The sequence below is a fragment of the Mobula hypostoma genome, chromosome 11 (genome assembly GCF_963921235.1).
Source record: "Mobula hypostoma chromosome 11, sMobHyp1.1, whole genome shotgun sequence".
NCBI lineage: Eukaryota > Metazoa > Chordata > Chondrichthyes > Myliobatiformes > Myliobatidae > Mobula > Mobula hypostoma.
In genome coordinates, this window is record NC_086107.1 from 94,369,190 (window position 1) to 94,389,829 (window position 20,640).

The 20,640-nt window shown below is 43.7% G+C and overlaps 1 protein-coding gene across 2 annotated transcripts in view; it reads right to left on the minus strand.

The window, feature by feature from the left end:
• Positions 1 to 20,640, minus strand: part of pold1 (polymerase (DNA directed), delta 1, catalytic subunit) — a 234,870-nt gene that overhangs the window by 154,781 nt on the left and 59,449 nt on the right. For both annotated transcript variants that reach the window (XM_063063296.1, XM_063063297.1), the window contains exons 11-14: positions 18,554 to 18,694; positions 8,406 to 8,516; positions 7,649 to 7,840; positions 268 to 356 (exon numbers count right to left, since the gene is read on the minus strand). In XM_063063296.1, the coding sequence (XP_062919366.1) occupies positions 268 to 356; positions 7,649 to 7,840; positions 8,406 to 8,516; positions 18,554 to 18,694 (533 nt within the window). The remainder of the gene's footprint in view (positions 1 to 267; positions 357 to 7,648; positions 7,841 to 8,405; positions 8,517 to 18,553; positions 18,695 to 20,640) is intronic.

Consider the following 20,640-nt stretch of genomic DNA (forward strand, 5'->3'; position numbering starts at 1 on the left):
GAGCACTTTGTGCAAGCAAACTGTAAGTAGTCATTAAAATAAGATTCCAATTTCTTAATGAAGACAGTGGTAATAAAGTTAGACCAAGGAGTGGCAATGAGGCCAAGCATAGATCATAAAGGGTGAAGATCGTGAGTGCAAAGATTGAAGGAGGAATAGCATCGTAATTGTGTACAAGTACACAGCTGCATAATATCTTTAACTTCAACACGTCCCATTTACAGCTCGGAGTCAGAGTGGAGGGAGTGTTAAGTAAGTCAGCCCTACCCTTTAACTGGTTCAATCACAGTAGCACCGGTGTAGTCCTCTCCACCCTCTGTTTTCACCACAGGCATCACCAGGTCATGCTTCATCGCCTAGCAACACAGATGATTAATGCAGCATCTCAGTCTATGTTGACATCTCCGGAACTACCATGCAAATTATATTTTTAAAACAACAATTGCTATTTTATTTGATATAACAAAATAATAATAAGAGTAGAGCTTCAGAGAATACATTGCCTTTGCACTTATACAGTAGAGCATCCTGTATAAAGAGCCCAAAGTTCATCATCTTTTTTACCTCACCTTTAACAAATGTCATATATATACCTTACCAAGTAAAACGTTATCAGATGGTTAACAAGTGTTACTAAACAAACTGACAGTATCGCTAAAGGAAATACCAGGGAAGATAACAAAAGGTTTGTTGAAAGGTTTTTTGGAGTAAGAGATAGAATGTAGGAAATAAAGAGGGAAAAAACTCCAGAGATTAAGGCCTCAGCAACACAGTAATGGTGTAGAAGTTCAATATGAAATGACGAACATGGTGTGGTGCCTCAAAAAGACTAAGGGTATCGTCAAGGATGGCTGCCACCCTAGCCATTCTCTTTTCTATCTTCTGTTAGATTAGGGTGCAGAGTTGATAATTTTCTTGCAAACTAACCTTCCTAGGCTTGCTTGCATTTTTATATAATCATCAATATATATGTAATAGTTCAGTGAACTTTTCAGTAATTAAGATACAGTTGCTTCTACATTTTCCGAGAAACTTCTAAGTTTGCAGCAGCAGGTGTCACGCAACTTGAACCTGGTTATTTTACAGGTTAAACATTATCATTGGGATTTTTGTTGTCTCTAGTCTGAGAGTGAGACGACCATAACTGTGTTTTCCCTTTCAACACACATCAAAGTTGCTGGTGAACGCAGCAGGCCAAGCAGCATCTATAGGAAGAGGCGCAGTCGACGTTTCAGGCCGAGACCCTTCGTCAGGACTAACTGAAGGAAGAGTGAGTAAGGGATTTGAAAGCTGGAGGGGGAGGGGGAGATGCAAAATGATAGGAGAAGACAGGAGGGGGAGGGATAGAGCCGAGAGCTGGACAGGTGATAGGCAATAGGGGATACGAGAGGATCATGGGACAGGAGGCCTAGGGAGAAAGACGGCGGGGGGTGACCCAGAGGATGGGCAAGAGGTATATTCAGAGGGACAGAGGGAGAAAAAGGAGAGTGAGAGAAAGAATGTGTGCATAAAAATGAGTAACAGATGGGGTACGAGGGGGAGGTGGGGCCTTAGCGGAAGTTAGAGAAGTCGATGTTCATGCCATCAGGTTGGAGGCTACCCAGACGGAATGAGGCTTTTCATTCTAGGATGAGGGAGATGTCTTCATTTTTTAAAGAAAGGGGCTTCCCTTCCTCCACTATCAACTCTGCTCTTAAACGCATCTCCCCCATTTCACGTACATCTGCTCTCACTCCATCCTCCCACCACCCCACTAGGAATAGGGTTCCCCTGGTCCTCACCTACCACCCCACCAGCCTCCGGGTCCAACATATTATTCTCCGTAACTTCGGCCACCTCCAACGGGATCCCACCACTAAGCCCATCTTTCCTCCCATCAAAATCATTCCAAGATTGAACGGCTTGTCATATGAACAGCGTTTGATGGTTCTCAGCCTGTATTCACTAGAATTCAGAAGAATGAGGGGTGAGCTCATCGAAACCTATCGAATGGTGAAAGGCCTTGATAAAGTGAACATGGAGAGGATATTTCCTATGGCGGGAGAGTCTAAGACCAGACGGGACAGCCTCAGAATAGAGGGATGTCTATTTAGAATGGAGATGAGGAGGAATTTCTTTAGCCAGAGAGTGGTGAATCTGTGGAATTCTTTGCCACAGGCAGTTGTAGAGGCCAAGTCTTTACGTATATTTAAGGCAGATGTTGATAGATTCTTCATTGGTTGGGGCATGAAGGGATAAGGGGAGAAGGTAGGAGATTGGGGCTGAGAGGAAAATTGGATCAGCCATGATGAAGTGGCAGAGCAAACTCGATGAGCCAAATGGCCTGATCTTATGTTTTTATAAGGGGCTAAAACCTGCTCACAATACTGCAAGGCCTTAGAGATGCCTTATAAAGCCTCAACATTTACATCCTTGCTTTTATATTCCAGTCCTCTCAAAATAAATGCACTTGCTTTCCTCACCACAGACTCAACTTGCAAATTAACCTTTAGGGAACCCTGTACAAGGACTCCCAACTCCCTTTGCATACCAGATTTTTAAATTTTCTTTCCATTTACAAAATAATCTATGGTTTTATTTCTTATACAAAAGTGCATGACCATACACTTCCCAACAGTGTATTCCATCTGCCACTTCTTTGCTGTGTAACTCTTAATTTGTCTAAGAGTTTCTGCAGCCACCCTGCTTCCTCAAAAATATCTGCTCCTCAACCTATCCTTGTGTAAGGGGTTTCTTCTTTTATGTTATTGCTAAGGCTAATAAAATGACTTCTTCATTATGTTAACTGCTGAGACAGTGGTTCTCTCTCTAGCAGCTTGTTTGGGTTATAATTACTGATAATGAGAATTGGATTCATTTGCTAACCAATTGGGATAGATGTTATTCTTTCTTGTGTGTCTGTAAGCTATTGTTTTCACGGGCTTTGTCAGAAGGCGCGATGGGGACCCCAAGCGGGAGTCCGAGGCTCAGGGTCTTCAGCAAGGAGAGGAGACGAAGACAGACTCTTGTGGAGCATCTGGTCGACTACTGTGGTTGGCAGGAGGCAAAGAATAGGAATAAAGGGAACCTTTTCTGACTAGCGGCCAGTAACTATCGGTGTTCCACAGGGGTCTGAGTTGGGACCACTTCTTTTCATGATATATGTTAATAATTTGGATGACGGAATTGATGGCTTTGTGGCTAAGTTGATACAAATGTAGGCCCCTGGTAAGCCTCAGGCTCGCTCAGCTCACTTTCGTCTAGCGGGAGCAGCCTTTGGCCCCGCCAAACTGGGTAATCAAGTTTGTGTGGATGCTGTGTGATGTACCCCACCATGCCAAATATCAGACAGTACACCATATGCGATTAAATGATTACACTTTATAAGTATTTACTGGAATTATGTAATTAATAGAGATACAATATAAAAGGAAAGTAAAAGGTGCCAAACTTATCAAAAAGTTTAACCAGTTTGTGCACAACCGTTGGAGCTCAGTTAACATCACACAGCATCCACACAAACTTGATTACCCAGCTGAGCGAGCCTGAGGCTTACCAGGGGCCTACATTTGTATCATCCGCAAACTCTTTACAGGACTGTGTGGAATCGAACTTGGGTTGCTGGTGCTGTACAGTGTTACTGCTAACTGTTATACTACCATGATGCCACAGTTTGAATGGTTTTCTATCCCGGTTTGCAACGTTGAGTTTTCGAAATGATCCGTGAATCCTATCCTAATTTGTACTGCCTTGTTTATTTGTCTGCACTCCACTTGCTGCCCTTCCCAAGCCCCTGGTCAGTAACAAATGATTGTCTTGAACATGTTTATTGTGATTGCAAGACCGTGTTGGGGCACTGGGAACGCAGAATACGGTGAGTCAGATTCACTTGTTCAATGGCAAGACTGGCAGTGGGGGAGCTGCAATGCCTCCGTTGTTGCTCGGTCAAGGCCCTCAAGCCTCGGGGTTGTCTGTTGCGGCCACTGGGGTAAGAGACACTGGAGCCGGTTGTGTGCCACTGCCCTCCGTCCTGGGTTGAGGGCTGGCCCTCCCATTGGTGCTGCCCTCCAGTGTTCACCTGGTGGAAGACAAGCCGGTTGCCGTTCGTTTGGAGCTGAACTTGCACAAAATAAAAACCACCGTGGATGGTTCTTGCAGAAACATGGCTCCAGAACAACTTCCACGCACCATCATTCTACAGGCCATGACACTCAGGGACTTGGGCTATATTTTTTTGTAACTATGTTTTTCTACTATCACAGTTATGTGTTATAATAGCCATATGATGTATGCGACCGTTGATACTGTGTATTGCAACTTGGCTTCAGAGGAACAGTGTTTCATTTGGCTGTATTCACGTGAATGGTTGAATGATCATTAAACGTGAACTTGATCACCAGTCTCAATGGCTTTGCCCCTCCCTATTTCTGCTACCTCTGACTTGAGGATTCAGCTCGCCAGTTCTAGAGGTGTGGATTCAGACCAGCTCAGTGTCATAAATCAGGGTGCTTTGCGTGAAGCTCACAGGGTAAACATTACGCAGCGATGAGTGCAATACAGCAGAATAGTGCAAAGGTAGTAGTATACTCTGAGGCAATGCAAACCAGGAGTGAAGTTTGATCCATCCAAGCACCGTTTTGATTTGGAAAGGTCGAGTACGAGCCAGAAGCAGTCCACAGTGTATCGAGGCAGTGAGGCCGGGGCTCGGGCCCCCAGTTCAGAGGGTGACCCAGTGCCTGGACAATTTAAACGACAGGCCAGATGCACTGAAAAGGCAAGGTGTTCAGGACCGGAGGCAAGGGTCGAGCCCGTTCTGCTCCGGGACATTTAATCCGCACTCCTCAGCGCTGAGGCTGTGCCCTTCCCCAACTGCTGTGGGTTCAGTGACTGAGCTTCGCAGTGATTTGCCCCCGTGTGAGGGACTGAGACCGGGACTATTGGCCCACTTCGGCTGCTCCCAGCTTCGGGTTTATGGACTCAATTCCGTTCTGAGTCCTGATGCTTGCTTTATTGCTTGCATGATATGATTTGCTTTTTTTCCTCTCTGCACATTGGGTGTTGCTCCTCTTTTTAAATTGGGTTCTTTCAGGTGTCTTGTTTAGTAGCTGCCTGTGAAGCAGAAGAATCTCAAAGCTATACGATTTATACGTATTTTGATAATAAAATGAACTTGGAAACAAAAAATAAAATCGTATCCTTAGAAAGAGGTGACGCAATCGGAAAGTGTAGAATCCTTGTGGGTAGAGTCTGCAAAGGTAAAAAAGACCTTAATGGGAGTTATATACTGGCCTCCAAACAGTAGTAAACAGGAGGTAGAAAAGGCAAAAGGGCACTGTTACAATAGTCATGGGGGATTTAAATATACAGGTAGAGCAGGAAAATCAGATTGGTGTGGAATGCCTACAAGATGGCTTTTTAGAGCAGCTTGTGGTTGAGCCCACTAGGGGATCAGCTATTCTGGATTGGGTGTTGTGCAGAGATCTGGAATTGATTAGCGAGCTTAAGGTAAAGGAACTCTTAGGGGCCAGTGATTATAATATGATAAAATTTGAGAGAAAATCAGACATATCAGTATTACAGCGTAAAGGGAATTAGAGGCATTAGAGGAGAGCTGGTCAAAGTTGATTGTAAGGGGACACTCAACGAATGACTGCAGAACAACAATGGCTGGAATTTCTGGGAGCAATTCGGAAGGTACACGATAGATACAGCCCGAAGATGTAGTAGTATTCTAAGGCAGGATGACACAACTGTGGTTGACAAGGGAAGGCAAAGCCAACATAAAAGCCAAAAGAGGACATGTAATAAGAGTAAATAGTGGGAAGTTAGAGGATTGGGAAACTTTTCAAAACCAACAGAACATCCTCAGACTGTGTCAACCACTGAAACATACAATGGAATGCCTCTTCGTTGGTTACGTGGAACAGTCTGTGCTCCAAACCTATTCTAGTACTGCTCCCCAACTTTTCCTTCGGTACATTGACGACTACATTGGTGCTGCTTCCTGCATCCATGCTGAGCTCATCAATTTCATCGGCTTTACTTCTAACTTCCACCCAGCCCTCAAGTTCACTTGGTCTATCTCGGACACTTCTCTCCCCTTTCTCGATCTCTCGGTCTCCATCTCTGGAGACAGACTGTTCACTAACATCTTCTGCAAGCCCACTGACTCTCATAACTATCTCAACTATACCCCTTCCCACCCCACCACATGCAAAAATGCCATTCCTTATTCCCAGCTCCTCCGTCTCCAGGATATCTCAAATGTCCTCTTTCTTTAAGGATCGTGGTTTCCCTTCTGCTGTCATCAATGATGCCCTCACCTGCATCTCCTCCATTTCCTGCACTTCAGCTCTCAGCCCATCCTCCCGCCACCACAACAGGAACAGAGTTCCCCCTTGTCCTCACCTACCACCCCGCTAGCCTCCGGATCCAACACATTATCCTCCACAACTTCCGCCACCTTCAACAGGACCCCACCACTAAGCACATCTTTCCCTCTCCACCTTCCGCAGGGATCGGTCTCTCTGCGACTCCTTGGTCCACACGTCCCTCCCCACGGATCTCCCACCTGGCAATTATCCCTGTAAGCGCAAGTGCTCCACCTGTCCCTGCACCTCCTCTCTTGCCACCATTCAGGGCCCCAAACAGTACTTCCAAGTGAGGCAACACTTCACTTGTGAGTCTGTTGGGGTCATCTACTGCATCCGGTGCTCCCGGTGCGGCCTCCTCTACATCGGTGAAACCCGACGAAGGTTGGGGGAACCGCTTCGTTGAGCACCTCTACTCCGTCCGCCAAAACAGACAGGATCTCCCAGTAGCCACCCACTTCAACTCTGCTTCCCACTCCCATTCAGATATGTCCATACATGGTTTCCTCTACTGCCATGATGAGGCTAAACTCAGGTTGGAGGAGCAACATCTCATATACCGTCTAGGTAGTCTCCAGCCTCTTGGTATGAACATAGAATTCTCCAACTTCCAGTATTTCCCTCCCCCTCCCTTCCCCATCCCTATGTCACTCTGCCCCCTCCCCCAGCTGCCTGACACCTCCCTCATGGTTCCGCTTCCTTCTATTACCCATTGTGTTTTCCCCTATTCTTTCTTCGCCTTTCCTGCCTATCACCTCCCTGCCTCCCTTCCCCCACCCCTTTATCTTTCCCCTTACTGGTTTTTCACCTGGAACCTACCAGCCTTCTCCTTCCCACCCTCCCTCCACCTTCTTTATAGGGCCTCTGCCCCTTCCCCCTACAGTCCTGACGAAGGATTCTGGCCCGAAACGTCAACTGATCGTTTCCACGGATGCTGCCCGACCTGCTGAGTTCCTCCAGCGTGTTGTGAGTGTTGTTTTATGTCAATGTTTTGATATACATGTGACAAATAAAGTTAATCTTCCTTTGTCTTAAATCTTTCTCCAAGTGCAATTTCCTGAGAAAATAATATTGCTAATTCACCTTTACAGTTCAAATTTAGTTTTTAAACTAGATGTTATAAAAATGTATGCTCACCTTTCTCTAAAATAATTGTTATCAAGGTTAAATCGTTCACTCCCCAATCTGTTATACAAATTGACCATGGAGTTAATATGGGAGAAATTCCCATTATATCGAGAATTTTAATAATCAGTTAAACTAATGCTTAACTAAAAAGCATCATTTAGGAGTTTTACCTGTCGGAGCAATTGAGAAACTACTTTGATTTGCTGCCCTCGTGAGAGGAGGTAAGAGAGAGGGACTCCTGTTACTCTTGCCATCTCCATGTAGTTAATGACGCACATCAACTTCTCCAACAGCCGCAAGGGCAGGTAGGCATCCTTCAGGCAGTAAACAGCCAGCCGCCTTCGTGTCTGCTCATTACCATTCTAAAGCAAACAGAATGAGGGTGGGGAGGTGAACAAGGGGTGAAGGAAAGGTGCAGGCAACAAAGCAAAATTAAACCAGCTGATGCCTGCAGCACACAGATCAAAACAAAATTCCACAAAATTTTACAAAATTCACAATTTTAAGTCAGGAAATAATTAAACTGTAGTTCAAAACAAATTTGACTCAATTTTATGATAGATTCATAATTTCTGGATGCGTCTGTTCGACCGCACTCCACCGTTCACTACGGAAGTCATACCCTGGATCTCCTGCTCTCAACCATCTCTCAGCCTCCTCGTCCCCCATCAACCACTATGTGAACTTGTTTTTAAAGTGGACCACTCATGAAGGACCTAGAAATGTCTTGAGCAAGTGTCGGACAACTGTTCATTGAAAGACAATGCTACCCAATTGAAACTAAGTTAAGAGGAACCATTCAGGGGAATTTCTTGCCACCAACAGATACAAAAATTCATTCTGAGGAATTACGTCATGAATTGACAGAGCGAGGTGTCACAGCCTCTGTTCCTCATTCATCACTAAGCATGCCTAGCCCTTTGGTACCTGCAGGTCCGTGATAATCGAATGTTGAACATCTTCCTTCTGCTCCTGTAGAAAATGGAAACTCACGGCATTGAGAGTGTAGGACCGCAGTTTGTAGTCTCGCAGTAACACCTAAAGTAACATAACACCTCAAATAAGTCAATTAGCAACTGTCAATTAGAAAAAGACTTCTTGCCTCGACCACATGATGTCGGAGTAGAATTAGACCATTTGGCTCATTAAGTTTACTCCACCATTCAATCATAATTAATTTCTTTTTTGGCACCCTGCAACCCTTAACCCCCTTACCAATCAAGAACCTATCGCTGCCTTAAATATACCCAATGATTTCGCCTCCACAGCCTTCTGAGAAGATTCAAGTTTATTTATCACTTGTACATCGAAACATGGTGAATTGTGTCTTTTGCATGAACAACTGATGTGCTGAGAAGCAGCCCTCAATTCTTGCCAAACATTCAGACACCAACACAGCATGCCCACAATGCTTGGCAGAACAACACCGAACACAAGCATCACAACACGTAAACAAGTCTCGTTCCTCTCTCACACCCACATACATACAATAGGATTTTAGCCCCAGGACAGGCAATTTACTTCGTCCTCCAGTGGAGTGGCAACAAATTTCAGATTTGATTGTCAACAAGGTGGAGATGTTATTTCAAATCCACACCAAGCGGTCTCCTGGTTGGGAAGCTGAGGATCCAGTTGCAGAGGGAGGTATAAAGGCCCAGGTTCTGGAGCTTTTTGATCTGTAGGAACGATTGTGTTAAACACTGAGCCACGTTGGTCCATAGCATAAAAAAGCTTGGGGATCCCCTGAACTAGACCCTAGCCTTCTGTCCATATACTCAACAAAACTTCTCTGAAATGGGGTGCAATCAAACCACATTAACACTTCCACGGGCAGCTCAGCCCACAGCATCATGGCTCATTCCCTTTGGCAATGGTCATTGAGGGATACATCCTGCCTAAAATAAGGCTGCTCTTTGAATGGGTTTTTTTGGAGGTGAGGAGGGAGGGCTCATCGTCATTTACCTCATTTTTGCTGTCCATTTACACTACTATCGTATTTTAACATATTGCAATGTACTGCTGCCGCAAAACAACAAATTTCACAACATACGTCAGTGATATTAAATAGGATCCTGATCCTGAGCTACAGGTGAACATTGTTCTCAAAAAAGGACCTTCTTTCAACCACACAGTCCTTATTGAACACTGCAGTGCCATTACAGGTTTACATGCACAATTCCTGCACTAGGCAGCAACACTGGATAGATAATGTGCGGGCTATTAAGTCCATGAAACTACTTCAAACATGCCTTTGGCTTTCACTGCTAAATGGTCAATTACTAATCAGATTACTAGTAACATAAGGCAACTCTCAGGTAGGAGGAGCAACATCTCGTTCTGCCTGAGGAGCCTCCAACCTCTTGGCATGAACATTGATTTCTTTAATTTCTGATAACTTGCCCCCACTCCCCCATCTCTTTCTTTTCTACTCCCCATTCTGGTTCTCCTCTCACCCCTTTTCTCCTCAGCTGCCCATCACCTCTCTCTGGTGCCCTTTCTCCCATTGTCCTCTCCTATCAGATTCCCCCTTCTTCAACCATTTACCTTTTTACCTATCACCTCCCAACTTCTTATTCATTCCCCCACCTCCATCCTCAACTCATTTCACCTGTCATCTTGTACTCCTTATGCCCTCTCGCTCCCCACCCCACCAATCTGCTTATTCTGGCTTCTTCTCCCTTTCTCTCCAGTCCCGATGAATATCCTGACGGCGTAAAACATCAACTCTTTATTGCCCTCCACTGATGCTGCCTGACCCAAGTTCCTCCAGCATTTTGTGTCTGTTGCTCCAAATTTCCAGCACCTGCAGACTCTAAACACAAGAGATTCCGCAGATGCTGGAAATCCAGAGCAACACACACACAAAATGCTGGAGGAACTCAGCAAGTCAAGTTGCAGATTCTCCTGTATACCTAACCTCACAATTCTGCCTCTTGGCTCCAAACTGCCCAGTAAAATTGAAAACTCTGGAATATTTAAGCACCTGGACTAGGCTTCCCCTCAGCCATCTAAGTCGAAGAGGACACAAGTGAGGGTGTCCTCTTAATTTCAAGTCAAAGTCAAAAACTAGGTCATGGTCTCTTTTCGCTGCTGTTATCGGGAAAGAGGTACAGGAGACCTGGGTCCCACACCATCAGGTTCAGGAGCAGTTATTACCATCAGGCTCCTGAACCAGCGTGGATAACTTCACTCACTTCAACACTGAACTGATTCCACAATGGATGGACTCACTTTGAAGGACTCTACAACTCATCTCAGTATTATTTACTTATCTTCAATAAGCTCATTGGTGCTCCGTTATCCACAGTTATTAATCTCACTGACGCTGTATGTGAGAAACAGGGAGTGATGAAATGTTAAGTACTTGCAACACAGTGTAAAAGAAAGATAAGGGCCCACATAAACTTGAGTATTGTTGAATAGAACCATGTCCATATCTGACCTATGTTTGATTTTCATAAGTAGTCTAGATCTGAGGGTCTGGGTGTATGCAGATTGAATGGGATGAGTCTGGAGTTTAAGACATTAAAATATGACAAGTCAAAGTAAATTTATTATTAAGGTACATATATGTCACCATATATTACCCCAAAATTCATTTTTTACAGGCATTCGCAGTAAAACAAAGCAATAGAATAGATTCAATGAAAAGCTAACACAAACCAAGACTGACAAACAATGCGCAAAAGACAACAAACTGCAAAAACAAAACAGGCAAATAATAAGTAAAGATTAGACTTATTTGTCACACGTACATCGAAACATACAGTGAAATGCGTTGACCAACACAATCATGGGATGTGCTGGGAACATCCCACAAGAGTTGCCACGCTTCTGGCACCAACATAGCACGCCCACACTTACTAATCCTAACCCATATGTCTCTGGAATGTTGGAGGAAACTGGAGCACTCGGAGGAAACACACAGTCACAAGGAGAATGAACAAACTCCTTACGGACATTGAACGAACTTAAGTTAATCCCCTCTGCCTGTTCATGGTCTATATCACTACACTCCATGAACAGCCAGAGTTCATGATGCATATTGCTACTAACATCACAATCAGGTTTTATTTGGCAGATGATGGTAATTTTGTGGAAAGAACACACACACACACACACACACACACACACACACACACAGTGCTGGAAGAACAAGCAGCATCTATGGAGGGGAATAAACAATCAACATTTTGGGCCAAGACCCTTCATCAAGACTTTCACTGACCCGTACAATATGAAATTTGTTGTTTTGTGGCAGTAGTACAGTACAACAAAAAGGCCTAGACAGAATGGATGTGGACAAGAAGTTTCCTATAGTGGGGGAGTATAGGACCAGAGGGCACAGCCTCAGAACAGAAGAACATCCCTTTAGAATAGACATAAATCTGTGGAATTCATTGCCACAGTCACGGGTTATAGTTAAAGCAGAGGTTGATGAGTTCTTGATTAGTAAGGGCGTCAAAGATTATGAGAAGATGGCAGAATTGGACTGAGAGGGATAATAAATCAGCCATGATCAAATGGCACAGCAGACTCAACTCCGCCAAATGTCTTCATTCTGCTACAACTTTATGGTCTAAAATTACCACAAATTACAAAACAAATAGTGGGGGGAAAAAAAAGGAATAATGGGGTAGTGTTCCTGGATCATTCTGAAATCTGATGGCAGAGGGGTAGAAGCTGTTTCTAACTTACTAAGTGTGGGCTTTCCAGACCTCATACCTCCTCCCAGATAGTAGTAATGAAGGGCGCACAAGCAGGAAAAGGGATGGACTCCTGAATTTAAGGAGAAAGATCAAGTGGAACCTTAAAGACGGTAATATCTAGATTAGCACATTAATAGGTGTTGAAATAGGAAGTTAACACAGATAGGTATGGTCAGATAGATGGTGTACAGAGGAGGGCTTGCAATTAATGGGGCATTGGAAACTATCCTTGGGGGAGCTGTATCAGGTCAGACACCATTAAGCAAAACGGAATTTCCTCATCAGGTTTTTTGTACTGTGTGAAGAGATTTTAACTTCGTTGTCAAGGCATTGGGTACACATAGATAACAGCACACAGGAAAAAAGGTGCAAAGATTGGGAGAGATTAGAAGGAAACAGACTGACTTAAGGCAGAAACAGACTGACTTAAGGCAGGAACAGACTGACTTAAGGCAGGAACAGACTAAGAGAGAGTACAAGGTCTAAAATGAGATGCACACAAAGTGCTAGAGGAACTCAGCAGATCAGACACATCTCAGGCAGGGGTGTCAAACTCATTTTAAGTCACGGGCCAGATTGATATAAATGCGACTTCATGCGAGCTGGATCAGTTGTGCACGCACGCGTGCTCGCACAGCTTTCGTTGCCTTCGTTTTTTCAACCTGCTCTCATGTGTCTCAGTCTCTGCTATAACTACAAAGTGTTTCACTTTACAAATTTTGTTTCTTATGAAGAAGATTGCCTAGCAAGCATTATTTTTATGATTGGTATTAACTTACAGTCGTAGGTTACAAGAGACCAAGAAGATCATTGTGGACTTCAGGTATGCCAGGAGTCACACTCACGTCCTCATCTACATCAACGGAACTATAGTGGAACATGCATCAAGCTTCAAATTCCTTGGTCTCCACATTTCCAAGGATCTCACCTGGTCCCTGAACTCCTCCATCCTGATCAAAAAGGCGCAACAGTGCCTTTATTTCCTGCGGAGCATGAAGAAAGCTCACCTCTGTTCCAGGATACTGACTGCCTTTTACCGCTGTACCACTGAGAGCATACTCACCAACTGCATCTCAGTGTGGTATCGCAATTGTCCTGTATCGGACTACAAAGCACTCCAGCATGTGGTGAAAACTGCCCAGTGGATTATCGGCACCCAATTGCCCACCATTGAGAACATCTAGCATAAACACTGCCTGGGCAAGGCGAAAAGCATTATCAGGGATGCATCTCACCCTAACCACGGACCTTTTACTCTCCTCCCATCCGGTATGCGCTGCAGGAGCCTCCACTTCCGCAGCGGCAGGCACAGGAAGAGCTTCTTCCCTGAGGCAGTGACACTGCTGAACCTCTCATCACAGCGCTAAGCAGTATTGCATCCATATTGTACTGTATCAGTATTTTTATATTTGTGTGCTGTAGCACTTTTTTTAATTCGCATTTATTTTGTAAATAACACTATTCTTTGCATTTCTGGTCAGATGCTACATGCATTTCATTGGCTTTGTATCTGTACTCGGCACAATGACAATAAAGTTGAATCTAATCTAAGAAAGTTGTGATGAGAGAGAGAAAAAAACGATGCTATTTTGACTAAGATTGTTTTGGGAGCCACACCCTTTCCATTAATAAACCATTTGAAATCGAACATTAGCAGACACAAATGTAGACCTAACGAAACAAATTGTAAATGTAGGCTACACAACTGCACCTAATTTTTATTAGCCTGCTTCCAGCAATCAAACTCAGACAATGAACACAGTTCGCCTCTAATTTTTATTGAAGTGATCACATTTACAATAATAGAATAGTCAGAAAATGAATCACAATATTATGACACTCAATATTTCATAATGCATTTTGCTTACATGTCGCAGTGCATCGAACAGTGTCACTTATTTTTCACTTGCTGCTTCCAGACACCTGACACCTCTTGGCTTTAACCAGCCTGTCAACATCAGGGACCAGTTTCTGGGCAGTTGTGATTTTCATAATGTCATTTAGATGTCTGTGTGTCAGCTGCGAGCACAGTGTGGATTTGTTAATGTTCATTATGGAGAACGCCTGCTCACAGAGATATGTTGTCCCGAACATGCAAAGGATCTTTGAGGCAAAGTCTGTCATCTTGAGGTACATCAGTCCCAGGTATTGATAGAGTGAGTCCAGACCCACAGTCTCAAATTTATATTTCAAAGCCGAGTTACACAGAATTTCAATTAGTTCCATTTGGAGTTCCTCCGGCACATCTGATGCAGTGAGCAAAGGAGTGAGAATTCCTTCTCGAGCTGAGTGAAGACTTGGAAACGATTCTGAAACTCACTTTTCAGCCGTGATATTTCATCCTTGTACCTGTCCACGTTGTCATTATTCCCATGAGCGACACGCACAGACTGCAAAGAGGGGAAATGAGCTGGGTTGCTCCGGGATAGTTGCAACTCCCACAGGCCTAATTTAACTTGAAAGGTGTGAATGCTGTCGTAATATTCCGTAACAAGTTTGTTGCGGCCTTGCATGTTAACATTAAGCACATTTAAGTGCTCTGTTATATCCACCCAAAATGCAAGATCATGAAACCAATCTGGGTCATCTAACTCTGCCACTGGCTTCCCTTTCTCATTCATGAATAGTCCAATTTCCGCACGCAATTGAAAAAACGTTTGAGCACAACCCCTCTGCTCAACCAGCGGACTTCAATGTGGTAGGGTAGGCCGTGTCCAATATTACTTTCGGACAAAAGTGTCAAGTTGTTGATGGTTGAGTCCTTTGGCTCTAATAAAATTAACCGTTTTGATTACTACATCCATGATATTGTCCATTTCCAGGCTCCTGCTATATAACGCCTCTTGCTGTATAATACAACGAAATTTCCAGAATTCCTGCTCTGGATTCCCCGTCTGAAGTTTCTCTCTGAGTTTCCCAACAACACCTGCCTTTTCCCCGACCATGGACAGTGCGTCAACTGTTGCCACGCTGACAGCGTGACTCCAGTCAACCCCCAATCTGTCCAAGGCCTCGACGAGGCTGGAGAAAACGTCGTTCGCTGTTGTGGTGTTTGTCACGGGCACCATCTCCACAAACCCCTTGGTGACGGTCAAAGATGCATCAACACCATGAATAAATATTTCTAATTGAATTAGATCAGTCATGCCGGTGCTCTCATCAATTGCAATACAGAAGGCAATAAATGACTTCACTTTGTCTTTTAGTTGACTGTTCAAATCTCTTGCAAGGTCCCCGATTCGCTCTGCCACAGTATTTCTTGACAAGCTGATATTACCAAAAGCCTGTCTCTTCTCAGGGCACACCAGCTCAACCGCCGTCAGCATGCATGCTTTGATGAATTCCCCCTCTGAGTATGGCTTCGACGCAGCAGCTATTTTGTTGGCAATAATATAGCTGGCCTTGACAGCTCCATCATGAGTCTCTCGACTTTTGGTGAACACTGATTGCTGTTTTTTCCAGAGCTGCTTCAAGCTCGTTTACCTTTCACATTCTGAGTCGCCCTGCGTACTTGTCATATTTTTCTCCATGTGACATCTCATAGAGTCCTTTGATATTGTACTCTTTTGCCACAGCCACTTGTTGCGAGCACATCAGACACACAGGTTTACCGCTGACCTCACAGAAGAAAAAAACGATCTTTCCAATTAGCTTGGAATATCCAACGTTCGATGTCAACTTTTCTTTTCTTGGAAAGCACTTTGAACCACAGCAGCAAACAGTCTCAGCCTTGCTACAGGTGCTACTTACCTGAGTACTCTGTGTGTTTATACTGTGTCTGACGACGTAAGTGGGGCCCTAGTGGTCTTCAGTGCTGGGTGGTAGGTTCTTATGCACAGCCGGTGGTTAACTGCTGCCTATTGTTTTCTAAGTACACACAACAAGCTGCTGGCGCAGCAGGTGGCACAGACAGTAGTGGGAGAGAGAGCGGCTGCCGTACAGATACATAATAAATGGTCATGAATATACATTTTTTTCCCCCCAAATCATCCTGCGGGCTGGATTGGACCCCTTCGCACCCCTGATCTAAGGAGAGGAATAAACAGTCATTGTTTCGGGCCAGGACCTTTCAACTGGACTGTAAAGAAAGCAGGCAGAAGCCAGAATAAGGTGAGGGAGGAAGAGGTGGAAGATGGGTGGGGAAAAGGGGGAGGTGAAATGTGGAAGATGGGGTTTTGTACACACTGTTAATCTAAGGGAAGTATAAAACAAGGATAGCAAGCTTCAGGGACATAGGACTAAATTATAATATCGTTAGCAGGCATTTGGGTACACCAAAAAGAGGTATGGATTCTAAATGCTCCTAGGACAGGTAAGAAAGGGAAAAAAGGTCGGTGGACAGTGTTAGTAAAGAATAATAGAGCCAGTTTGGGAGAGAGACCACCTTGGAACAGTCAAGGACAGAATTGAGATGCTTGGATATAATAAAAATCAGAAGGGTGAGCAAGTCACTGGGACCCCACGCTACAAGCTGGGGAAGAACAGAAAGGCATTGAGCAGCAAATCTAGAGAAAATGCAGAGATATTCACCTTTATCCATCTCTGCAGGACCCAGAGTGGTGATAACTAGGGACAAAGACCAGAGCTCTCCCCACCATTAAGTACATTTACATGGGGCACTCACAAGAAAGCAGCATCAGGGATCCCCACCATCCAAATCCATGCCCTCTTCTCACTACCACCATCAAGCAGGAGGCACCACACCACCAGATTCAGGAGCAACCCAACAACCACCAGGTTCCTGGACTAACGTGGATAAGTTCATTCATTACTTCTCTCTGAACTGATTCTATGACCTATAGACATACTTTCAAGGACTCTTTTACAACTTGTGTTCTCAGTATTATTTTTTTTACTTGCAGTTTGTCTTTTGCACACTGACTGTTTGTCAGTCTTTGTCTATGCATAGTTTTTTGTAGTTTGATTGTATTTCTTTTTCCCTGTAAATGCCTGCAAAAAAATGAATTTCAATATACACCCAGTGGCCGCGTTATTAGGTATACCAGTACACTCACTTGGTAATGCAAATACCTAATCAATCAATCATGTGGCAGCATAAAAACATGCAGATATGGTCAAAAGGTTCAGACCAAACATCAGAATGAGGCAGAAATGTGATCTAAATGACTCTGACCATGGAATGATTGCTGGTGCCAGATGGGTTGGATTGAGTATCTCAGAAACTCTCACACACAACAGTCTCTTAAGTTTGCAGGGAATGGTGCAAAAAACAAAAAAAAAAAAAAAAAAATCCAGTGAGCGGTAGTTCTAAGGGCGAAAACACCTCATTAATGAGAGAGGTCAGAGGAGAACAGCCATACTGACAGGAAGGCGACAGAAACTCAGATAACCACGCGTTACAACAGTGGTGTGAAGAAGAGCATCTCTGAATGCACACATGTTGAACCTTGAAGTGGATGGGCTACAGCAACAGAAGACCGTGAACACTGATTGGTAAGGACTTTGACAATAAATTTACTTTGAATTTTAATATGAAACTTCAAATATCGAAACACAGACCTGGTTAGTAATAACAAAAGGGGTGAGGGTGGGGAGGAATTTCTGAAGGGTATTTGGAAGATCTTGTTTGAGTACTTTGCTGACCCAATGCGGAAGGCAGCATTACTGGATTTGGTTCTGTGAGATGAGTCAGCTCATGTGAGAACATGTTATCAGTGGGCGAACCTTTAGAAGCAACTAAAATACAACTTCTAGAATAGAACATTACAGTACAATACAGGGCCTTTGGCCCACAGTGTGCCTGTCTTTCACCTACTCCAAGATCAACTGAACAATTCCCACCCCATACCCTTCATTTTCTACCATCCGTGTGCCCAAGAGTTTATTAATGCCCCTAATGAATCTGCCTCCTCCACCACCACTCTCTCTAAAGAGAGTGTGGGGAATATCTGTGGGGGGGAAATAACCTGTGCCAAAGTAAAATTTAGAGAAAGCCCAGTTCCAACGGAATGAGGAATGATCTTCCAGACAGCTGAACAAACGACGTCAGACTTACTGACAATGAAGTTTGCAAATACTTTTCACTTGTTGATGGAATCAAAGCTTTACAGACGAAATGTAATTGGAACAATAGAAGACCTCAAGCACAGATACAATCCCCCCAACAGACAGAAGGTCAAGAAAAGTCAGAATACGATTCTGCAATGTTAAAGAGAACAAAAAGACACAGCCTAAGAACACAAGGTCTCCCCCTTAGAACAGAGATGAGGAGGAATTGCTTTAGCCAGTGGATTCACAGATATTTTCTGACTCGGTTTAGCCAATGAGCCTCAACTTCTGGACTTCCAAAGCAAGCTTCCATTATCATTAACACTGGGTAACTACTCATTTCACAGCTTTACCTACCTGCAAGAGATCAAATTGTACCCTTCCTTCAGTGTTGAGCACTTTGTTCTCTCTGCGACCCATCTGGCGAGACTGAAACGAGGAATCCCGGATTACCGTTTTTACGCTGGGAATACGGCCCAGGAATGGGAACGTTGTTACCTGAAAAATACATCACTCTTAAGCGTTAGCCAGCTCCAAATCTCAGGTTAAATATGATAGGATAACCTGTTGTAAAACACTGGTTAATTTTATTTTCATGTTAACCAACACCCAACTGACTGATTCCTATTTTCGCACTGGCCATGTTTCCTTAATCTTGCACAGACTCCCAAAAGACAGGAAGAATATGCAACGAAAAAAAGAGAAATTCAGTAAAATGGCTGCATTGAGATTCGATCATAACCCTCATCCACTGAATTTCTAATCTCAGCCACAATACCACAAAGAGGCATCAATCAAAGAATGAAAGGAAACTGGTGGACAGATTGGGCCTATATACAATAAATACTTCACAGGAGGCTTCCATGAGACCAGTTGTTTTTGTATTAGTTCCTGGATAATGTTAGAACATTCTCTCTTTTCCTTGTAGATTTCACCCTCTTTCAAATACTTGTGCTATTTCCTTTCTAAAGTTATAATCGAATGGCACCATAAGGGTTAGCACAATGCTTACAGTGCCAGCAATCAGTTCAATTCCTGCCGCTGTCCGTAAGGAGACTGTATTCTCCACACGACTGTGAGGGTTCACCCCGGGTGCTTTGGTTTCCTCCCACATGGCAGAGACAGAGTAAGTTGTGGGCATGCTACGTTGGTGCCAGAAGCATGGCGACACTGGCGGCCTGTCCCCAGACTGTGTTGGCCGTTGACGTAGACGAGGCATTTCGCATGTTTTGATGTACATGGGACAAATAAAGCAAACCTTTAATCTTCCTCTATATAATGAATTCTAAATCACATCTCGTCACTGTAGAAAATGTCTTCTCTGTTCACCTATTCTGGCTACAACTACCTCAGTCCCTACAAACTGTTTATCATTCATGATGCCAAGCACCTGCATCAATGTGCCCTGAACAATGCCAGTATCTCAATTATCCCCACATAGATGAAGTCTCTCAACACTGGCATCATACAAGTAAATCAATATCCTCTCCTTATTAACTGGCCACTGGGCAATAAGCAGTTCAGATGGCTGCCCTGCTTCTCAGCCACAAACACTGGGATAAAGAAAAACTGGATTTTTTTTGTTTATAATAAATCTATAACACAGAAATGACCCAAGTGATGCAAGCTAGTCTTCCTCTTACACTACCTTCACCTAACCCTATCACTATAACCTTTGCCTTTTGTTCTCCCTCTTGGGAATTTACCTTTTATCAAGTTGTGGTGATATCACGTGCACTGATGATGTGCTAGTTCCTGACCGGATAGCACTGAGCATGCGCGGGGTTTGCCAGAATGTATCAGCATGTGGCAGGGTTAAGATGTGTTTGTTTATTTCTGTAAACAAAAGTTCTTTAATTCTTCCAGAATACGATTCTTTGTTGTTAAACCACGGAATGTTTAAATAGAAGTAACATAACATGGTGTCAGAAGTGCTTTTGGAAGAATAATACCGGAGAATTGAGAAACGGAGATAATCGAAAAAAAATAAGAAAAAAGTTCGAACAGTAATCGGTAATATGGAAGGCTTACAACCCCCACAAAAACTTCAGCTGACTGGGAATGTAGCTGAGAATTGGAGGATCTTCAAGCAACAGTTTGAAATATATTTATCGGCCATTGGAACTGATAAAAAAGCAGACAAAACCAAAGTGGCTACCCTGCTCCATGTAATCGGGACTGACACAGTAGAGTTATATGATAATTTTGTCTTTGAAGATGGAGATAATTTCAATTTAAAGTCGATAATGGACGGTTTTGAAGTATTTTGTATACCGAAGCATAATTTAACGTATGAGTGATACAAATTCTTCACGTGTCTGCAGAAGGCTGCTGAAACAATTGATCAGTATGTGACTGAGTTAAGAAAGCGTAGTAGAACGTGCAAGTTCGGATTGCTCACAAAATCACTTATTAAAGATAGACTTGTTTGTGGCACTCAAGAT